This window comes from Cicer arietinum, chromosome 8 (genome assembly GCF_000331145.2).
Source record: "Cicer arietinum cultivar CDC Frontier isolate Library 1 chromosome 8, Cicar.CDCFrontier_v2.0, whole genome shotgun sequence".
In the NCBI taxonomy this organism is placed as follows: domain Eukaryota; kingdom Viridiplantae; phylum Streptophyta; class Magnoliopsida; order Fabales; family Fabaceae; genus Cicer; species Cicer arietinum.
This window is the reverse complement of record NC_021167.2, coordinates 21,632,617-21,648,298: the sequence shown is the minus strand read 5'-3', so window position 1 is coordinate 21,648,298 and position 15,682 is coordinate 21,632,617. Positions and strand designations below refer to the sequence as shown.

Sequence of the window (15,682 nt, the reverse complement as noted above, 5' to 3'; positions counted from 1 at the left end):
AGAGTGTGGAAAAGAATTGGTGAGTTTCCATGTGCTAAGTGTGAAGTTTTGGATGACATTGATAATTTGATTGAAGCAGAAGACATGGAGAAATTGATTAAAGTTGAAGGTGAAGAAGAAGGAGAAGGGTTGGTGGAAGAAATTGAAGGGAACATATTAGACATGTTGATGCATGAAACAATTATGGTTATTGGTAGGAATTAATTATCATTTTGATTTATGAAATCTCTTGTATACAATTTAGTTTTGATGAAATTAAAATCATTTTATTATAAATTATAGTATTTGTTAAAATTACAGTGGAATATTATAATTCTATCAACCTCCCAATCAATCTAAATAATGTGCGGGATCCTTACAATTCTTAAACACTGAACTGAATCTTTAATTTTAATTTAACATGTGATTTTGGAATTTCATACATGTGAACTACATTGTACTTTTAAAAAAAAATAAGATATAAACAAAAAGCTTTTGATTTATTTTATCTAAAATTCGATATATATCAACTTTGTAAATACTTTTTTCATATTTAGGACTGACCCAACAGTATAACTACTAAAGTAATTGTTATAGACTTCCAAAAAAATTAACTTTTTTACTTAATAAATAAACCTCTAACATTATTTTTTATTTAATAAAAAGATTTCATTCTATTATTTTAGAACAAAAATTAATAAAATTTTATCTTAAATTTATAATTTCCAACAAATACTAAATCAATTAATTATATTATCAATTGAAATAAAAGTATTATATAAAATTGATTATATTACTTCAATAACTAATTTTACATTTTTTACAGTAAATAATTTTATATTCTAAAATATAAAAATAAATTTGAAATTTTGTTAGAATATTATTATTTTTAATTTTTGCATTATAAAAACTTTTAAGATAAAAAGACAATTCTTAATATAAAAGATCTTAAAATTCATTAAACATTTATTAAATTAAAACACTTTTATATATTTTAAAAGAGTTCATATGAAAAATTTGATTTAGGTCTCCATATCATTTTTCATTTTGCAAGGAGAATAAATAACCTCCTATTGTATATGGATGGCGTGTCATGTCATGTCACCTGATCAGGTTGTGTGGGCCCCACAATACAAGGAGTTTGAACCCCTTTGATTATAGGGTCATTCAACACATGAAGAATTTGACCCCCTCGCCAAGACTGCACATTGGTTGGTTATTAGAAGACAATATTCTGCAGAGGAATCCACTCTCTACTTTACTCCTTACCTCTTTCTCTCATTATTCAATTCAACATCAGAACTTCATCATCTATTAATATATTATTAAAATAAATTCAAATACTAATTACTAGACTCGCATCTTTATAGAATATTTTAAGTGTGAAAAAGTTTAGAACTTTTAATTTTAAATTTGAATTTTTATACACAAACATTTATGCGGTTATCAACTAAATTATACTTAAGAATTATTATTATTGTTAAAGTTAATTAAATTACTTAGTTTATAAAAATATTTCTTATTTTTAATTTTTAAAATATTTATTTATTTTGATGAAATTGTTCAAAATGTATTTATCCTTCTCAAACCGTTGCTACAAACCTAGACTTAGTCTATTTTTTTTTTTCCATTTAGTAGAAAGGTGATTTAGAGTTATTTTTTTTGTTCGAAAGTATATTTTTAAGTTATTTTATTCTTTTTTTTTTATTTACAGATATTTTGCTTTATTTTATGTTTTACCCATGATTTCATTAGAGTATGATATTGTGTAATTTGTTATTTTAGTGTAACTTTTGTTTTTTCATATCTTAGTGTGTGTTCTTAGAATCAAAAATAGTTGTCTCTATTATTAACATTATCTTCACTTATCAAAGGATCACCAAACTTATAGTTAATTTTGACATATAAGATACCACATTCAAACTTATAGTTAATTTTGACATATAAGATACCACATTTAATTGATTTGAAGTTGACAAAATGCTCGATGATAGATATAAAAACAATGGAATTTCAATCTAAAATTATTGATTTGTTTATCTTTTCACGATTTGTAAAAAACTTTATATAGTTCAACTATTATAGGATGTAGCTCTTGGCTTGGTTTAATCATTTTGTTTTTTGTTTTTATCTTTGTAATAGTGTCATTTATTATTAACAAAATATTACTTGTGTAAAAAAATGTGCCACAGAAAATGATGAAATGATAGTTAATGAAAGTATATTTTAAAAAATAATAAAGATAATTGTTTGAGATTTTTATTATTTTTTTAAAAAAAAGACAATTGTTCATTTCAAAAATTTTTTTATTTCATTATTAACAAATAAAATTAATATAAATTTTAAAAATAAAAACAAAAATTGTTTTCACAAAATAATCAATCTATTGTGTCTTTGGTCACTACAAATTTCAGATGCAAAATAACAGTTGATTTATTTTCTGAAATCAAGTACATGGTTGGTTAATAACAGTAAATGAGTACAATAATAATAATTTTTTAGTTCTAACTTATTTTGTCCTTTTTCACAAGTCTTACGTATTTTGTCTTGAAAATTAGTATATGTAATCATTTCTTAGGATATGTATTTTATATTAAAAGAGAACAATATGAAGCCTTTCAAGTTAGTTTTTCAGAAAAAAGGACTACTCTTCTACTAATAATCCTTTAATTAAACTAATTTTGCAGCATCTGAAAATAAACTTTCAAAAAAAGAGTGCGCTATAGTGAAATTTTTTATAAACATTTTACAATAAACTAATATTTAAAGAGTTATTTGAAATATTAATTAAGATAGTAATTTAATCTATATTAATTAAAAAAACTGACACTAATTAGATCGTTTCAACTTTAAAAACGGTGAAAATATTAAATTATACTTTCAAAAAATATATTTGATTATTTATAAAGTTTTAGTGATTGTTAACCACAAAAGACGGAGGGGGTGTATTTTAGTAGCAAAAAGTCGAGTGATTATTAACACCCTACTTAGCCCAATTGTTCCTATCGGCCCATACCACGATCCAACAATCTCAGAACCCTTAAAAGAGTGTGTAACAGGGATGTTTGTGTTTTGGTTATGGGCTACTGGGGTGTTTCTGATCTTGTGACCCAGTTTGTTTTTTTTTTTTTTTTTATTGAATTTTAGTTGACAAAAAAACAAGGTTTAATTATTTTGTTTGTATTTGTATCAATACTTTTTAGGATGAAATTGTGATACATTTTGATTATTTGCTAATTTTGTGAATATCTTTATATATTATTACTTTATTTTTGTTGACAAAATAGGAAGAAATATTCTATTTAATTGCAAAGTATTAGATAAATTTTGTGCATAACTAGTTTTTTTATTTAAAAGATAATACCTGTAAATATCCGTTAATACCCGTAAATACTTAAAAATCCACTAAATACTCATAGATACACATTGTCATCCTCAAATATATAGATTCTATCACTTATATATTATTATCCAGCGTTCACTTTTCTAATCAAAGTGAAATTTCTTACACATACTTGACATAAACAAAAGCTTATAAACATTAAGTTGAATAAATAACCGTAAGGCATCAAATACAGGAGAAGGTGGACCACAACAAAAAAATACTTTTCAAATTTGAAGATATCAACCATCATCTTTTATCAAACCGTCACGTTTGCGCCGCAGCATCCTTCTTGGAGTAAAATCTCCTATACAAGGAGTCAACTTTGGTGAGATAGAAGGTGCCCGGAAGTAAGTATTTGCAATCTTCGCCGGTCACAAAGTCCTTTGCTCCGTAATGGTGCTCCATGATTTTCGTGTTTTCGACAAATTTTTCGGGAGGAAACTGCAAACAAAAGTAGATTTTGTTAAAGATGATATTGGGAGAGGGGTGATTGTTCATGCATCTATTTATCTATTTAGTGCATGATTAATATCACAATGGATTTGTCAGAATCTCAGTGACTCACCAAACATAGCCCTATTAAATCATAAACCAAATCTTTAACAATGATACATCATGTCTTGGTATACCATTATGTTTATCGAATCGAAATTCAAATCGTGAGTATGAAGAACTATTTTACGAATTGTAAGATACTCGGTCAATAAAATATGATATTTTTTATTAAAAACAAGTGACATATGCAAAAATCATTAGGTGATACTTCCTCTGGTTTCATATATAAGGAGAAGAAACAAAAATTGTCAAGACCAAGGAGATTCATTTAATGTTTTAATTTTGAAAGTTCATTCCAAAATTAACTTTGACGCTACATATTTTTCGCAGCCACGCATTCGAGGGATAAATGCATGTCAAGTAAAAATGGAATGAATACTAAAGTAATTTTAGAAATTAATAGATACTTAAAATTTGTGTTTATTTCTTATAATTATGACCAAAAAAACTCTAAAACTTTTTCTTATATATGTGACTGGAAGTAGTATATCATATGAAGAAGAGAAGTCATAAATCAAATATGTCCAAAATAGATATGCACAATAATTTGTATTGATTGAGTTCAATTTTGTTTCAAGTCGAGAAAGGGCTCGCATGTATCGTAAAATACTAATAACCATGCACGTACGTAAGACGTCAAAACATATGCCTAGTTTCATAGACGGCAAGGACATAATACTAAAGTGGTAAAAAATGCATACCTCAACTCTCTGCTTCAACTTGTCGGATACATTCATCACCGACACAATGTTTGACAAAGTAAACGGATGTTGACTTTCTCGAATTCGGAACGAGAACATCGTAGCTGTTAAACCACTTCCATATGAGAACATTACTACCCTTTTGCCTACCTGCACATTAAAATCCATCCTGGTGAGAAATTTAGAATCAGTAAATGTTCAAATGAAATGCGCAATCATAGCGATAAACAAAGTAAAATAAACAAAGAATACATTTGCGAAAAACATTACCAGAGAGTCGTGCTTATTGTGAAGGAGGGATGCAAATGCGGCATAAAGTGATGCAGTGTACATGTTGCCAATTTGCTTTGGGATTAATGTGCTCGGCTGTACTTTCGCATCATATGTATCTCTCGCGGCTAGCTGGTTTGCCTATAGAATCACAATGACCACAATAATCTAAGTTCCATTTCTAGTAGCCATTATGGTCAATGAAGCACTGACACAAACACCAGATACGACACAGACACCAATACTTAGACATTAGTAATAAATTAAGAAAATGGAAGTAATTGAATGTAATCATATGTGTCTATGTCGTGTCTGTGTGTCAGTACTACATAGACTCTAGACTACCAACATGATTCAAACTCACAAGATTAGCTACCTTTTCAAGATCACGACTTTGATAGCTCTCTTCGTCGGAGAAGGATGCATAAGGTGCAAGAGTTGGTCTAGAAACTTCATCAACAAAACTGGTAGAGTATAACATGCAGAGAACAAAATAGGATATGAAGAAATTAATTTAAATAACAATTTACCCAAATTAAGGAGAAGGTATAAACCAAAGAGAAAAACAATTTTACCAAATTAACGTTATCAAACATTGTTTCTATCTTTTGTTTAGAAAAACATTATCTAGATTGATGTATTCACCATTACTATAATTTTCATAAACACAGTGAAGGATAATGACTTGAAAGTGATAACATAATATTAAGTAGAGGGTACAATTGTAAAACATAAAGCAGAATATCCACAAACCTTGGATTCCTCATGAAGTCGTTGAAGTATAGCCGACCAAAACTTTTCTGCACAAGCTGCAATGCGTCGAGAAAGCAGTCATGAAAATAGACATTTTAAGATGCGTTACGATACATCAGTGCTTTTTTTTTTAATACGAAAATCAAAATATGGAGAAAATGATTATATCATGACTACAAAAATAAATCCTATGATTAGCATTACCTTGTTATATGGAGAATGAAAAACAAAATAATCAGAATCTGAAATTGAAAAATCCCTCCTCTCCAATTTTTTAAATCTGTATATGCAAGAACAGAATATTAAATCGATAAAAATTCAAAAAAGACTCTTTTTAGTCGTGTTTATGCTTACTTCTCGCAAAACACCCGATAGCAGGAATCAAGTGCCATAAGATAACAGGTCTGTGAGAGTTTTCCATCAACAACCTACAATAGAAAAGGTAAAAGGTATAAAGCATGCCTTTTTCGGCTCCGACACATTCAATGACACGACTCTAATACATAAATGACATTTCCAAGATTTGTGTCTATGTCTATGTTTTATTACTAATGGTCGGTGTAAACCAAAGATTAAAATCTTAATGTGTTTAAATATAGTACTCAAACAAAATTCAATTTAAGTGAAAATTTTCAGATCAATGTAAGATATAGAATACCAATAAAAATCGGTATAAAGGATCGATGGTTGCATATATGCATTTGATAATAAAACATTTAAAAGAGTCTTGCTAGAACATCCTTTTTCAATTACAACGAAATTTGGAAATATCTTCACCGAGATACTGTGAATTTGGTTTTAATGTAATAACGTAAGTAGTTCATTCATAAAACTAAGATCACTGCATAATACACTATGAAGAACATATACTGACATAGACACCTGACACGACACTGACACATCGACACAATGGTAATAATTTGAAAATATGAATTAAATGTGTCGGTGTCGGACACTAGGACATGCCTTTGATAAGAAGTGACAGTGCTATAGAGATAATACATTTATAATATATGTATGATTAATAGAGAGAAGACGGCAAAGCATTACTGGGTATTCACTTGCAAGATTTGGCTTGTAAAAATCATAGGCATGAGACATGTGACTTCCTCTAAGTTTGCTTTCGAAAGCCACAGGAGCGTCTGGCCCTATAAGCATGGCAATTGCAGCCGCTCCTCCTGTAGGACGAGCAGGTCCTTCGGCGTATACCTGAAACACGAATGTCAAAGTTTAGAAAATGTTAAACGCTCTATATACATTGGCAATTTGTTGGTTTATCATTTGAAGAGAAAGGAACAGAAAAAAAAAGATAGCATTAGATCCTTCTTGTATTCAATTAATAAATCTTCCTAAATTCTTTTTGTGTGATACTGATATCCGGAACTTCTACAGCAAAAACTAGAAATAAAAGTATTGCAGATGTGCCATGATGAATTTATGAGCAACACAACCTAAGACTTAGGGGATATGTTTGGTAAAAAGTAGCGGATGTGAGATAAGCTAGCTGATATCAGACAAGCTAGCAGATTGAGTATGAAGTGTTTAGTAAATAATCGATTAAACTAACTCAAACATAAAATGATATGTAATGAATTTTAAAATTATTGTTATTAAGATAATGAGTGTGAAAATTAGAGACAATACGATATGCTATAAGTTATTGGTGCTACTTGAAGTAGCATCTCAAAAAACGTCAAAAGTTAGTGAGAGAAGACGGTTACCAAATAGCTCTACTTTGATCTACAAGCTTTTAGGCTATAAGCTAGCGGTTGCATGAAAAACTTTAGTGCTATAGTTGGTCAAATGCGCCAAAACAAGCATAAATTTCCTTATAAGATAATCGTAAAAATATAACATGGATTATAAGATAAGAATTTCACAATCAATTTCCTTATACATAATGATGTTGTAAATCTCAAAAACAGCAGCAAAAGAAAGGAGGTCGAGAAAGATTTTCCGTTTGCTAGGAGCACATACCGCACTGTCTGTACATACGACGAGTCCATAGCGTCCATCCCATGAGCTACTCTCTACCCAATTCACACAATTGAACAAAGCTGCCGTTCCACCATAGCAAGCGTTTGTTGAATCAACGCCTTCAATATCACTATTACCACTATCCTGATTATTACAACGTACATTATTAGTTAATATAAGATGAGACATCCCATAAGAACATGATAAATTTCTATACTTTAGTTCCTACCAGAGTTAACTCATGCATCCATAATAAGTTTAGAAAACAATTAATTGGATGACAAATTAAAAATCCTACATGTTCCTTCTCCCTCAAATATGCAAGGACACAAGATTGAATTATTAGTCTGTTTGGATTGGCTAATTTGAGCTTATATACTGGCATCATAAGCACTTGTGAGACTATTAAACACCAACTCTAACGGTAAAGAAAATATAGCACTCTAGAATCTAATAATCTTAAAGAGCAAGAGTCACAACAAAAACTGAGAATGAAATACCTCGAAAACTTGCATCAGGAAGGTTTTAATGGATTTGCTTTTGTCAATGACAGTTTCACTTCCTACTTCCAAGCGACCGATTTTCTTTGGATCAACATTATATTTTTCAAGAAGTGAACTAACAACAGTCATGCTGAAAAGTTTAAAAACAAAAATAAAAATTGATCAGAATAACTGCAAGAAAATCATTACAGCTGCATCAAACAAATTCACAACAAAAGCTATCTTCAATCACCAGCTACACAAGCATGAATTTTGGCCCCTTAACATAAATATTAGAATTACCATAGATTTTGTTTTTCTTCATATTTTTTGGCAAAACCCATTAATGTTTTAATCAAATCATTAATTAAAAGTGTAGCACCGAATCCTATGATCAAAGATGTGGCCTGATGTCAGACACGTGTCATAACAAAAATAAAAATTGATCAGAATAACTGCAAGAAAATCATTACAGCTGCATCAAACAAATTCACAACAAAAGCTATCTTCAATCACCAGCTACACAAGCATGAATTTTGGCCCCTTAACATAAATATTAGAATTACCATAGATTTTGTTTTTCTTCATATTTTTTGGCAAAACCCATTAATGTTTTAATCAAATCATTAATTAAAAGTGTAGCACCGAATCCTATGATCAAAGATGTGGCCTGATGTCAGACACGTGTCATATCTGATACCAACACGACACTGACACGTTGATCACATGCAATTAATTCATTTTCTCAAATTATACCCGTGTCGACATATCAGTATTGTATCTAGTGTCTGTGTCAGTATTTGTGTTTCATAGATTAAAACTCAAGAGTTCCAATCCTGGCTGAACTCCATATTACTATGACCTTTTTCCTTATGACCCGGAGGGTTAAAAAAAATCTTTGATTAAAAAAATGAAAAACATTCATAATAATGAAATGGTTATGCAAAATTGAAAGTAAAGTAACCTCATTGAAATAACATCTTCAACCTCAGTACAAAATGTCATGCAATCTTGTCCAAGCCCAATTGTATATTTCCCTTTGCCCACACCATCATGAGCCTCCAAAGCTTCCTACACAATCCCACAAAAATGAAAAAACAAAAACACAATGAAAACAAAAATTTTAAGATAAAACAAACATAAAAATCAAAACTTCAACAATCCCATTAAAAAGAAAAAACACTTTTTTGTTTGTGATCTAAAAATAACATACCTGTTGAACACAAGTGGGAGGGAAATAGATGTCCATAGCAAGAATTCCAACATTGTTGGGATGTGAAGAAGCCATGTTTTTTTGTTTTGGGTGTTTTTTGTTATCTAAAAAGATGTTTTATTTTTTTTACTTCAAGAAATGAATCTAAGACATAGCATCTTGGCTTCTTAGTGTTGTTGTGTGGTTGATTTGGAAGCAACTATGTTTCCTTCCAACTAACCCCTTTTTCTGTGGAAATTTTGAAGGGTGTTGTTTGAATTGGACGTAAGGAGTTTTGTTTTGTTTGTTGTGACAAACAACAATAGATTACTAGTACTAGTAGTAATAAAATAGGAATTAATGGCTAAGTTTAATATATTTTTTTATTTTAAAAGTCAAGGTTAAAAAATTGATTGTAGTTATTAATTATGTCAAGTGTGATATAAATTAAATAAGAAAAACGACTAAAATAATTAATTAATAATAGTCATATAAAAAGGAAAAGAATTAATCCTCTAAGTGGGATTTTGATTTATACGGGATATATCTTATATTTTTTTTATTTACACCTTCCATTAAAATTGATGTGGCTAGTCATAAAGCATCAATTAATTATGTGAAACTAATATCGAGGTACAACCTTAGTTAAGATATCCTCGTTGAAGTTATTATGTGACATGAGAAAGGGGTATAACATGATTGTCCAAAGTCTTCTAAATAGAATGACAATCCACGTCAATATGTTTCATGAGTTTGTGAAAGATTAGATTAGTAGCAATTTGAATGAAACTGATATTGTCAGCAAAAAGCGGTGTGGTTATATGTTGAGGAAAACCGAGCTTAGCTAAAAGTCTACGAAGCCAAATAATTTCAAAACATGTTGTAGACATAACTCGACGCTCAAATTCTCTATTGAAGACTTAGTGGCACAAGACTTTTTTTTTTTATCTTCCAAGAAATCAATGCAGGACCAAGAAACATGCACCAACCAATAATTTATATTTGTGTATCAAGACAACCAGCTCAATCCGCATCACTATAACCAACCAAACTAATATGTTTCCCGGTAGAAAAAAAAATAGGCCACAGAAAGACGTGTCTTTCAAATAGGTATAACATGATTGTCCAATGCCTTCCAAATAGAATGACAATCTACGTCAATATGCTTGTGAGTTCATGAAAAACTAGATTAGTAGCAATTTGAATGGAACTAATATTGTCAGCAAAGAGCGGTGTGGTTGTATGTTGAAGAAAACTGAGCTTAGCTAAAAGTCTACGAAGCCAAATAATTTCAAAACATGTTGTAGACATAACTCGACACTCAAATTCTCTGTTGAAGACTTAGTGGCACAAGACTTTTTTTTATCTTCTAAGAGATCAATGCATGACCAAGAAACATACACCAACCAATAATGTATATTTGTGTATCAAGACAACCAGTTCAATCCTCATCACTATAACCAACCAAACTAATATGTTTCTCGGTAGAAGAAAAAAAAGGCCACAGAAAGGTGTGCCTTTCAAATAGCGAATGATGCGACATAAATTGACTTACTTGTTGGATTGCAAAGGAAATGTCCAGGTGAATAATGGTTAGATAATTAATACTACCCACCAATTGCCAATGTAAAAAAGGATCATACAATAGATCGCCTCATCACATCGATATCTAACATTAACCTCAAGAGGAGTATCCACTAGAGTTGCTAACTTAAGACCTTTCAAAGAAATTAATTCTTCAGTATACTTATGTTGATGGAGAAAAATTCCATGGAATCAAAACAAACCTCGAGGCCTAAAAATTAGTGAAGATCGTCAATATCTTTCATAAGCAAAGAAGCATGAACTTGTAGTTTAATATGTTGAATCACAATATGATTAGAATCAGTAATAGTCATATCATCAAAATATAAAAGTAGAAGAACAAGACTAATGGGCGTGCGATGATTCAAATTGACTCTATGTAAAAGAAAAGCCTAAAATCGTAGTTTGGAACTTTTCAAACCATACTTATGGAGCTTGTCCCAAGCCATATAGGGAACACTTTAGCTTGCACACTCCATTAGATGTGGAAGGTAGCTCTGGAGGAGGGCCATACAAATATCTTCCGCCAAGTCTTTTCACATGTATTTTGAGTAAGTGATCATCATTGAGAAGCAACAATAGTCAGAATGGTCTAAATACTTCTCGTTTTTGCGACAGATGAAAACGACTCATGATACTCCACACCATACTCCTCTTTATTACCTAATATTCTCGTTGAAACATGATACTTTTTTTGTTGTAAATATTCCTAATAAAGCATTAGAAATATACTCCCCACAGTGCGCAAGATCTAAAATATTGGTGCGAAATTGGCTTTCAACATAAACGAAAATATTCTTAAACATTGCAAAAACTTCACCTTTAGAATGAAGAAAGTAAACCCAATAACATGACTAAAATCATCAATAGACGTCACAAAGTATTTATATTTGGCATAAAATAAAAAAGAGGCACACCTCAAACATCAATGTGAATAATTTCAAAACATTTTTTTAGCACAACGAGCATGGTGAGGAAAAAGAAAAGTTTTGGTTTTGGCAAGTTTTCACATAGACCAATTAAATGATGCACAAGCAGTGAGATTCTTTTTTTCCAACAAACCATATTTTATTAAGTGAGACAAAACAACAAAGTTTGAATAATTCAATTTATGCAAATCAGTACAAGCAAAAAAAAACTAGAAGAATGGAATTGGAGCAGAAATAATATGCTCACTTTAGACTTCTTCACGACCACTTTTCCCGACACTTGATTATTCACAAAACAATCATTGTGAGAAAAATTAACTTCACAATTATTATCATCCAATTTGCCAACGGAAATTAAATTAGAAGCAAGCACGTGTGACACAAATACATTGTCATGGAAATGATTGATAGCACTTATTGTAGAAATAAGCAGCACGTTACCATTGGATATTTGAATGTTAGGATTAAAGAAGTTTTTAATTTCTATAAAATTTTACTATTTTATTTTTAGTCCTTATGAAATATTTTATTAACTTTTAGTCTCTTAAAAAAAATTTATTTTCATTTTTATTCTCTTATTTTATATCAACTATTTTTTGAATTTTTTAATAATTTTTTGTTGTAGTACTTAAAGATTCTAAATTTTTTTACATAAATTCTTAAATATATTCTAAATATTACAGTAAAAAATCATTAAAAATTTCAAAAGATACACAACTGTTTGTTTAAAATTAAAGATAAAAAACAAAAACGAAAATTTTTAAAAGATTAAAAATTGATGAAAATTTTTATAAAGACTAAAATAAATAGTAAGATTTTATAAAAACTAAAAACTTATCTAACTCTTAAATGTTGAGTGCCCTTGTAAACATGTACATTTTGTAAGTATTGAGATGACTCAATCATATGATTAAAATCCCCTCAGTCCACAAACCATGGTGTAGAAGCACTAACAGACTTACCTAGAATGGCCAAGATTGAAAGAGAAGAGAGAACAATCTATTGCACCTTTTCTGAAATCAGAGCAGCAGATGAAGTAGTGATGGTAGGAGTAGAAAAACCAATAGAATTGGTAGTAGCATAAGAGGCCTTGGTAGTCTTGTATCTATCAATAGAGCCATTAGCATGAAACTTAATTTTAACAACCCATTTATATCCAATGGCTCTTTTCTAAGATTGGAAAGCAATCAAGGTCTAAGTATTCTTTTGGATAAGGGTATCCAATTAGAATCTTTAATAGCATCATAATATGAAGTAGGTTTTTAATAGTAGGAACATTAATAGTTAACACATTATGAAAAAAGAAGTAAAAAGGAAAGAAGTAAAAAGGAATGTAAGTATGCTTGAATAATCAACATAGTTTCTGAACTCATTAAACAAATGAATGAATAGGGTCCTTCCTAGGAGAATCAAATTTTCATATATATGAAATTTCAGCCAAATTCACACTTTATAGACTATGTTTTTAAACTTCAGTCGCAATTGCAATTAAACTTGGAACATTTATACCACGATAAAATATAGTCAATGTGACCGAAATTACAATGATAAAGACTTATACAATTGTTATATTGCAGTCAAAATTGCAATTGCAGACCGCAATTTAAAACCATACTACAGACTCACCTAAGACAGAATCTAAAATTAGAATGAATGAAACAAAATGGAAGAATTTAAACTTCAACAGTTTTCTGATTAAGAGCAGTATATCTCCACCTTTCCTTCTCCACAAAATCAGCATCAAGAAACCTAGCAACAAAACACCAAAGCTTATAAACATCTTCAAAATTAGCCAAAAACCCTAATGCAGCAGTAACAACAGTTATTCCAACTTTTTCTTTATCTTTCTTATTCTTTTTCTTCTCTCCTCCATCTACTTTATCCTTTAAAACTCTTCCCTTTTCATCTGCATACTTATCAGAAAACCATATATGATTCAAGAATCCATAACTTATAGAAATGTTGCTTCTATCAGCAAGTTTTTGAACAAGAACAGCCTCAACTTTTTCACCTTTCCAATCAAATATATTGAATGCAATTGCAGGTCCTCTATCAAACTTAACTTTTGGACCATAAATCTTCACTAGAGGTACCCCTTCTGTGTTAGGATGCTTAAGCTTCAACATTGAATTAACCAACCAATTTATAAGATACCTTGCTCTATCATTGATCATTATCAATCCTAATGAATCCACTTGATCTAAACACCTACATTCAACATCAAAGCTCAAATTTTTTTCAGTTTCTTTGACACCCTTTTCGTCGATTTCAACCGGCTTTTCCACCTCCTCGATTTCACTACTTTGATGCTGTTGTTTTGACTCAGATGGTTCTCCTTCTTCAAATTTTTTTGAAAAAGATGACAAATAAAATGGTTCATTTTCATGTAAATGTAAGGTAAGTATTGATTTCTTTTCTTCAAATTCATTGTCTTTATAACCAAAAGAATCTTCTAATGGTTGATGAATCTGTTTTTCTTCAACAAGGTTAACAATTCCTGCAGAAGAAGTTGTTTCCAAAGTTGAAACAGAAGATTTCTTGACAAAAAGGCAACCAAATCCAGAAGGGTTATCACCAAAAACTTTATAACAAGAACAAATCAAAAAATCAGGTTGAAAAAGAGAAAGTCCAAAACAATCCATATCTTTTGGTGCTAATGCACAAGCATCAACTAAAACATTCCAACCATTTTCTTGTGCTATGCTAATCCAAATATAAGGATATCTTGCACCTGTTATTCTTGAATGAATAGGCAAAACAAAAAGACCCTTTTTTTTCTTCTTTTTTCTTTTACTCACAATCATTTTCTTCAACTTTGTTGATTGAATTCTTAGCCTTGGCCATGAAAACTCAGCTGACATAGATTTAGCTCCTCTTTTCTCCGACGAACTAATCATCGCTTCCACGGCTTGGCTTTCGTGGTCATAAACAGTTAAAAGCTTTCTACTAGTTGTGAATTGGTAACAATCAGCCACTAGTTTGAAAGCTGATGTTCTGTTTGCTGTGAAAACCATGAAGTAATCGGCTTCGGATATGTTAAGGAAACTCATGATTCTTTTTCGCATGGAAGACTCGAATTCAGAATCTTTTCCACCATGAAGTAATAAAGTCTTCAAATTTCCATTTTTGCTTGATATGCTGAAAAAGGGCATGTCAGAAAATTGAGGTAGAGATTGCTGTGTTTGAGGATAAGTTTTTGAAGAAAGTTTGGTTTTTGATGTATAAATAACATCATGAATATGTTTATGTTGTTGTTGTTGTTGCATTTGAGAATAAGAAAAAAGACCAATACCAATATAATCAAGACAAGTTTGATTAGAAAATGAGAGATGAGAATATTCATTTTCTCTAACATGGTCAATTTTTTCAGTCTCATAATATTGAGGATAAACTTTTGTGAATTCAATGAATGATTCATGAAGAGATGGAAGAGATTCATGGTTTGTGAAATGTGTGTTTGGAAAGATTGATGATGTTGTTGTTGATGCAAATGTGTGTCTACACTCAGAAGAACTGTTTCTGTGTTTTGGTTTTGTGTTTTGTGAATTTGGTGAGTTGAAAATTGAGACTTTGCAACAACATTGAGGACATGTTTGTGAGGAATCATTTTGGTAAATGGTTTCCATTCTTTTTGGGTTTTTTTTCTACTTTTTCTATACTTTTGAGATAAGTCTTGTTTATATTTATATAATTATATGTATTATTATTTTTATTTTTTATTTTTCTCTCCAGCTAATAGATTTCTTGCTGTTTTCTGCCAACCGGCATGCAATAAAAAAAGCTCATATTGAAAGCAATTTAATATCTATTTGTTTACAACCAGCATATTGGAAAGAAAATCTCAACTTCCACATTCATTGAAAAATTATAAATAG

General features: G+C 30.2%; 3 protein-coding genes across 4 annotated transcripts in view; 1 reads left to right on the top strand and 2 right to left on the bottom strand.

Moving 5' to 3' along the window:
* Nucleotides 1-276, top strand: part of LOC101505646 (uncharacterized) — a 3,775-nt gene extending 3,499 nt beyond the window's left edge. The window contains exon 5 of the mRNA XM_073364614.1: nt 3-276. Coding sequence (XP_073220715.1) covers nt 3-204 — 202 coding nt within the window. The 3' untranslated portion in view covers nt 205-276. The remainder of the gene's footprint in view (nt 1-2) is intronic.
* Nucleotides 277-3,411: 3,135 nt separating this feature from the next.
* On the bottom strand, nt 3,412-9,533 carry LOC101505312 (hydroxymethylglutaryl-CoA synthase-like). Of its 2 annotated transcripts, XM_004513635.4 has the most exons (12): nt 9,316-9,533; nt 9,067-9,173; nt 8,121-8,253; nt 7,621-7,764; nt 6,694-6,852; nt 5,998-6,071; nt 5,848-5,923; nt 5,644-5,699; nt 5,267-5,354; nt 4,891-5,031; nt 4,621-4,770; nt 3,412-3,805 (listed from the first exon to the last, which is right to left on the bottom strand). In XM_004513635.4, the coding sequence occupies exons 1-12, from the start codon at nt 9,388-9,390 to the stop codon at nt 3,629-3,631; spliced, it is 1,380 nt and encodes a 459-aa protein (XP_004513692.1). In that variant the 5' UTR covers nt 9,391-9,533; the 3' UTR covers nt 3,412-3,628. The 2 variants fall into 2 exon arrangements, with proteins under 2 accessions (XP_004513692.1, XP_073220290.1); XM_073364189.1 differs by lacking the exon at nt 3,412-3,805 and having other exon boundaries at nt 4,650-4,789.
* A 3,663-nt stretch (nt 9,534-13,196) lies between these two features.
* On the bottom strand, nt 13,197-15,475 carry LOC101504998 (uncharacterized). Its single transcript, XM_004513634.4, has one exon. It carries the CDS (start codon nt 15,431-15,433, stop codon nt 13,481-13,483), a length of 1,953 nt encoding a protein of 650 aa, XP_004513691.1. The 5' UTR covers nt 15,434-15,475; the 3' UTR covers nt 13,197-13,480.
* Between the last annotated feature and the right edge of the window lie 207 nt (nt 15,476-15,682).

Coding starts and splice junctions, on each gene's coding strand:
- LOC101505312 (XM_004513635.4), bottom strand. CDS start 9,390: ATGGCTTCTTCACATCCCAACAATGTTGGAATTCTTGCTATGGACATC. Junction 4,771..4,890: donor ACAATAAGCACGACTCTCTG/GTAATGTTTTTC, acceptor TTTAATGTGCAG/GTAGGCAAAAGGGTAGTAAT. Junction 3,806..4,620: donor AGTTGAAGCAGAGAGTTGAG/GTATGCATTTTT, acceptor TTTTGTTTGCAG/TTTCCTCCCGAAAAATTTGT.
- LOC101504998 (XM_004513634.4), bottom strand. CDS start 15,433: ATGGAAACCATTTACCAAAATGATTCCTCACAAACATGTCCTCAATGT.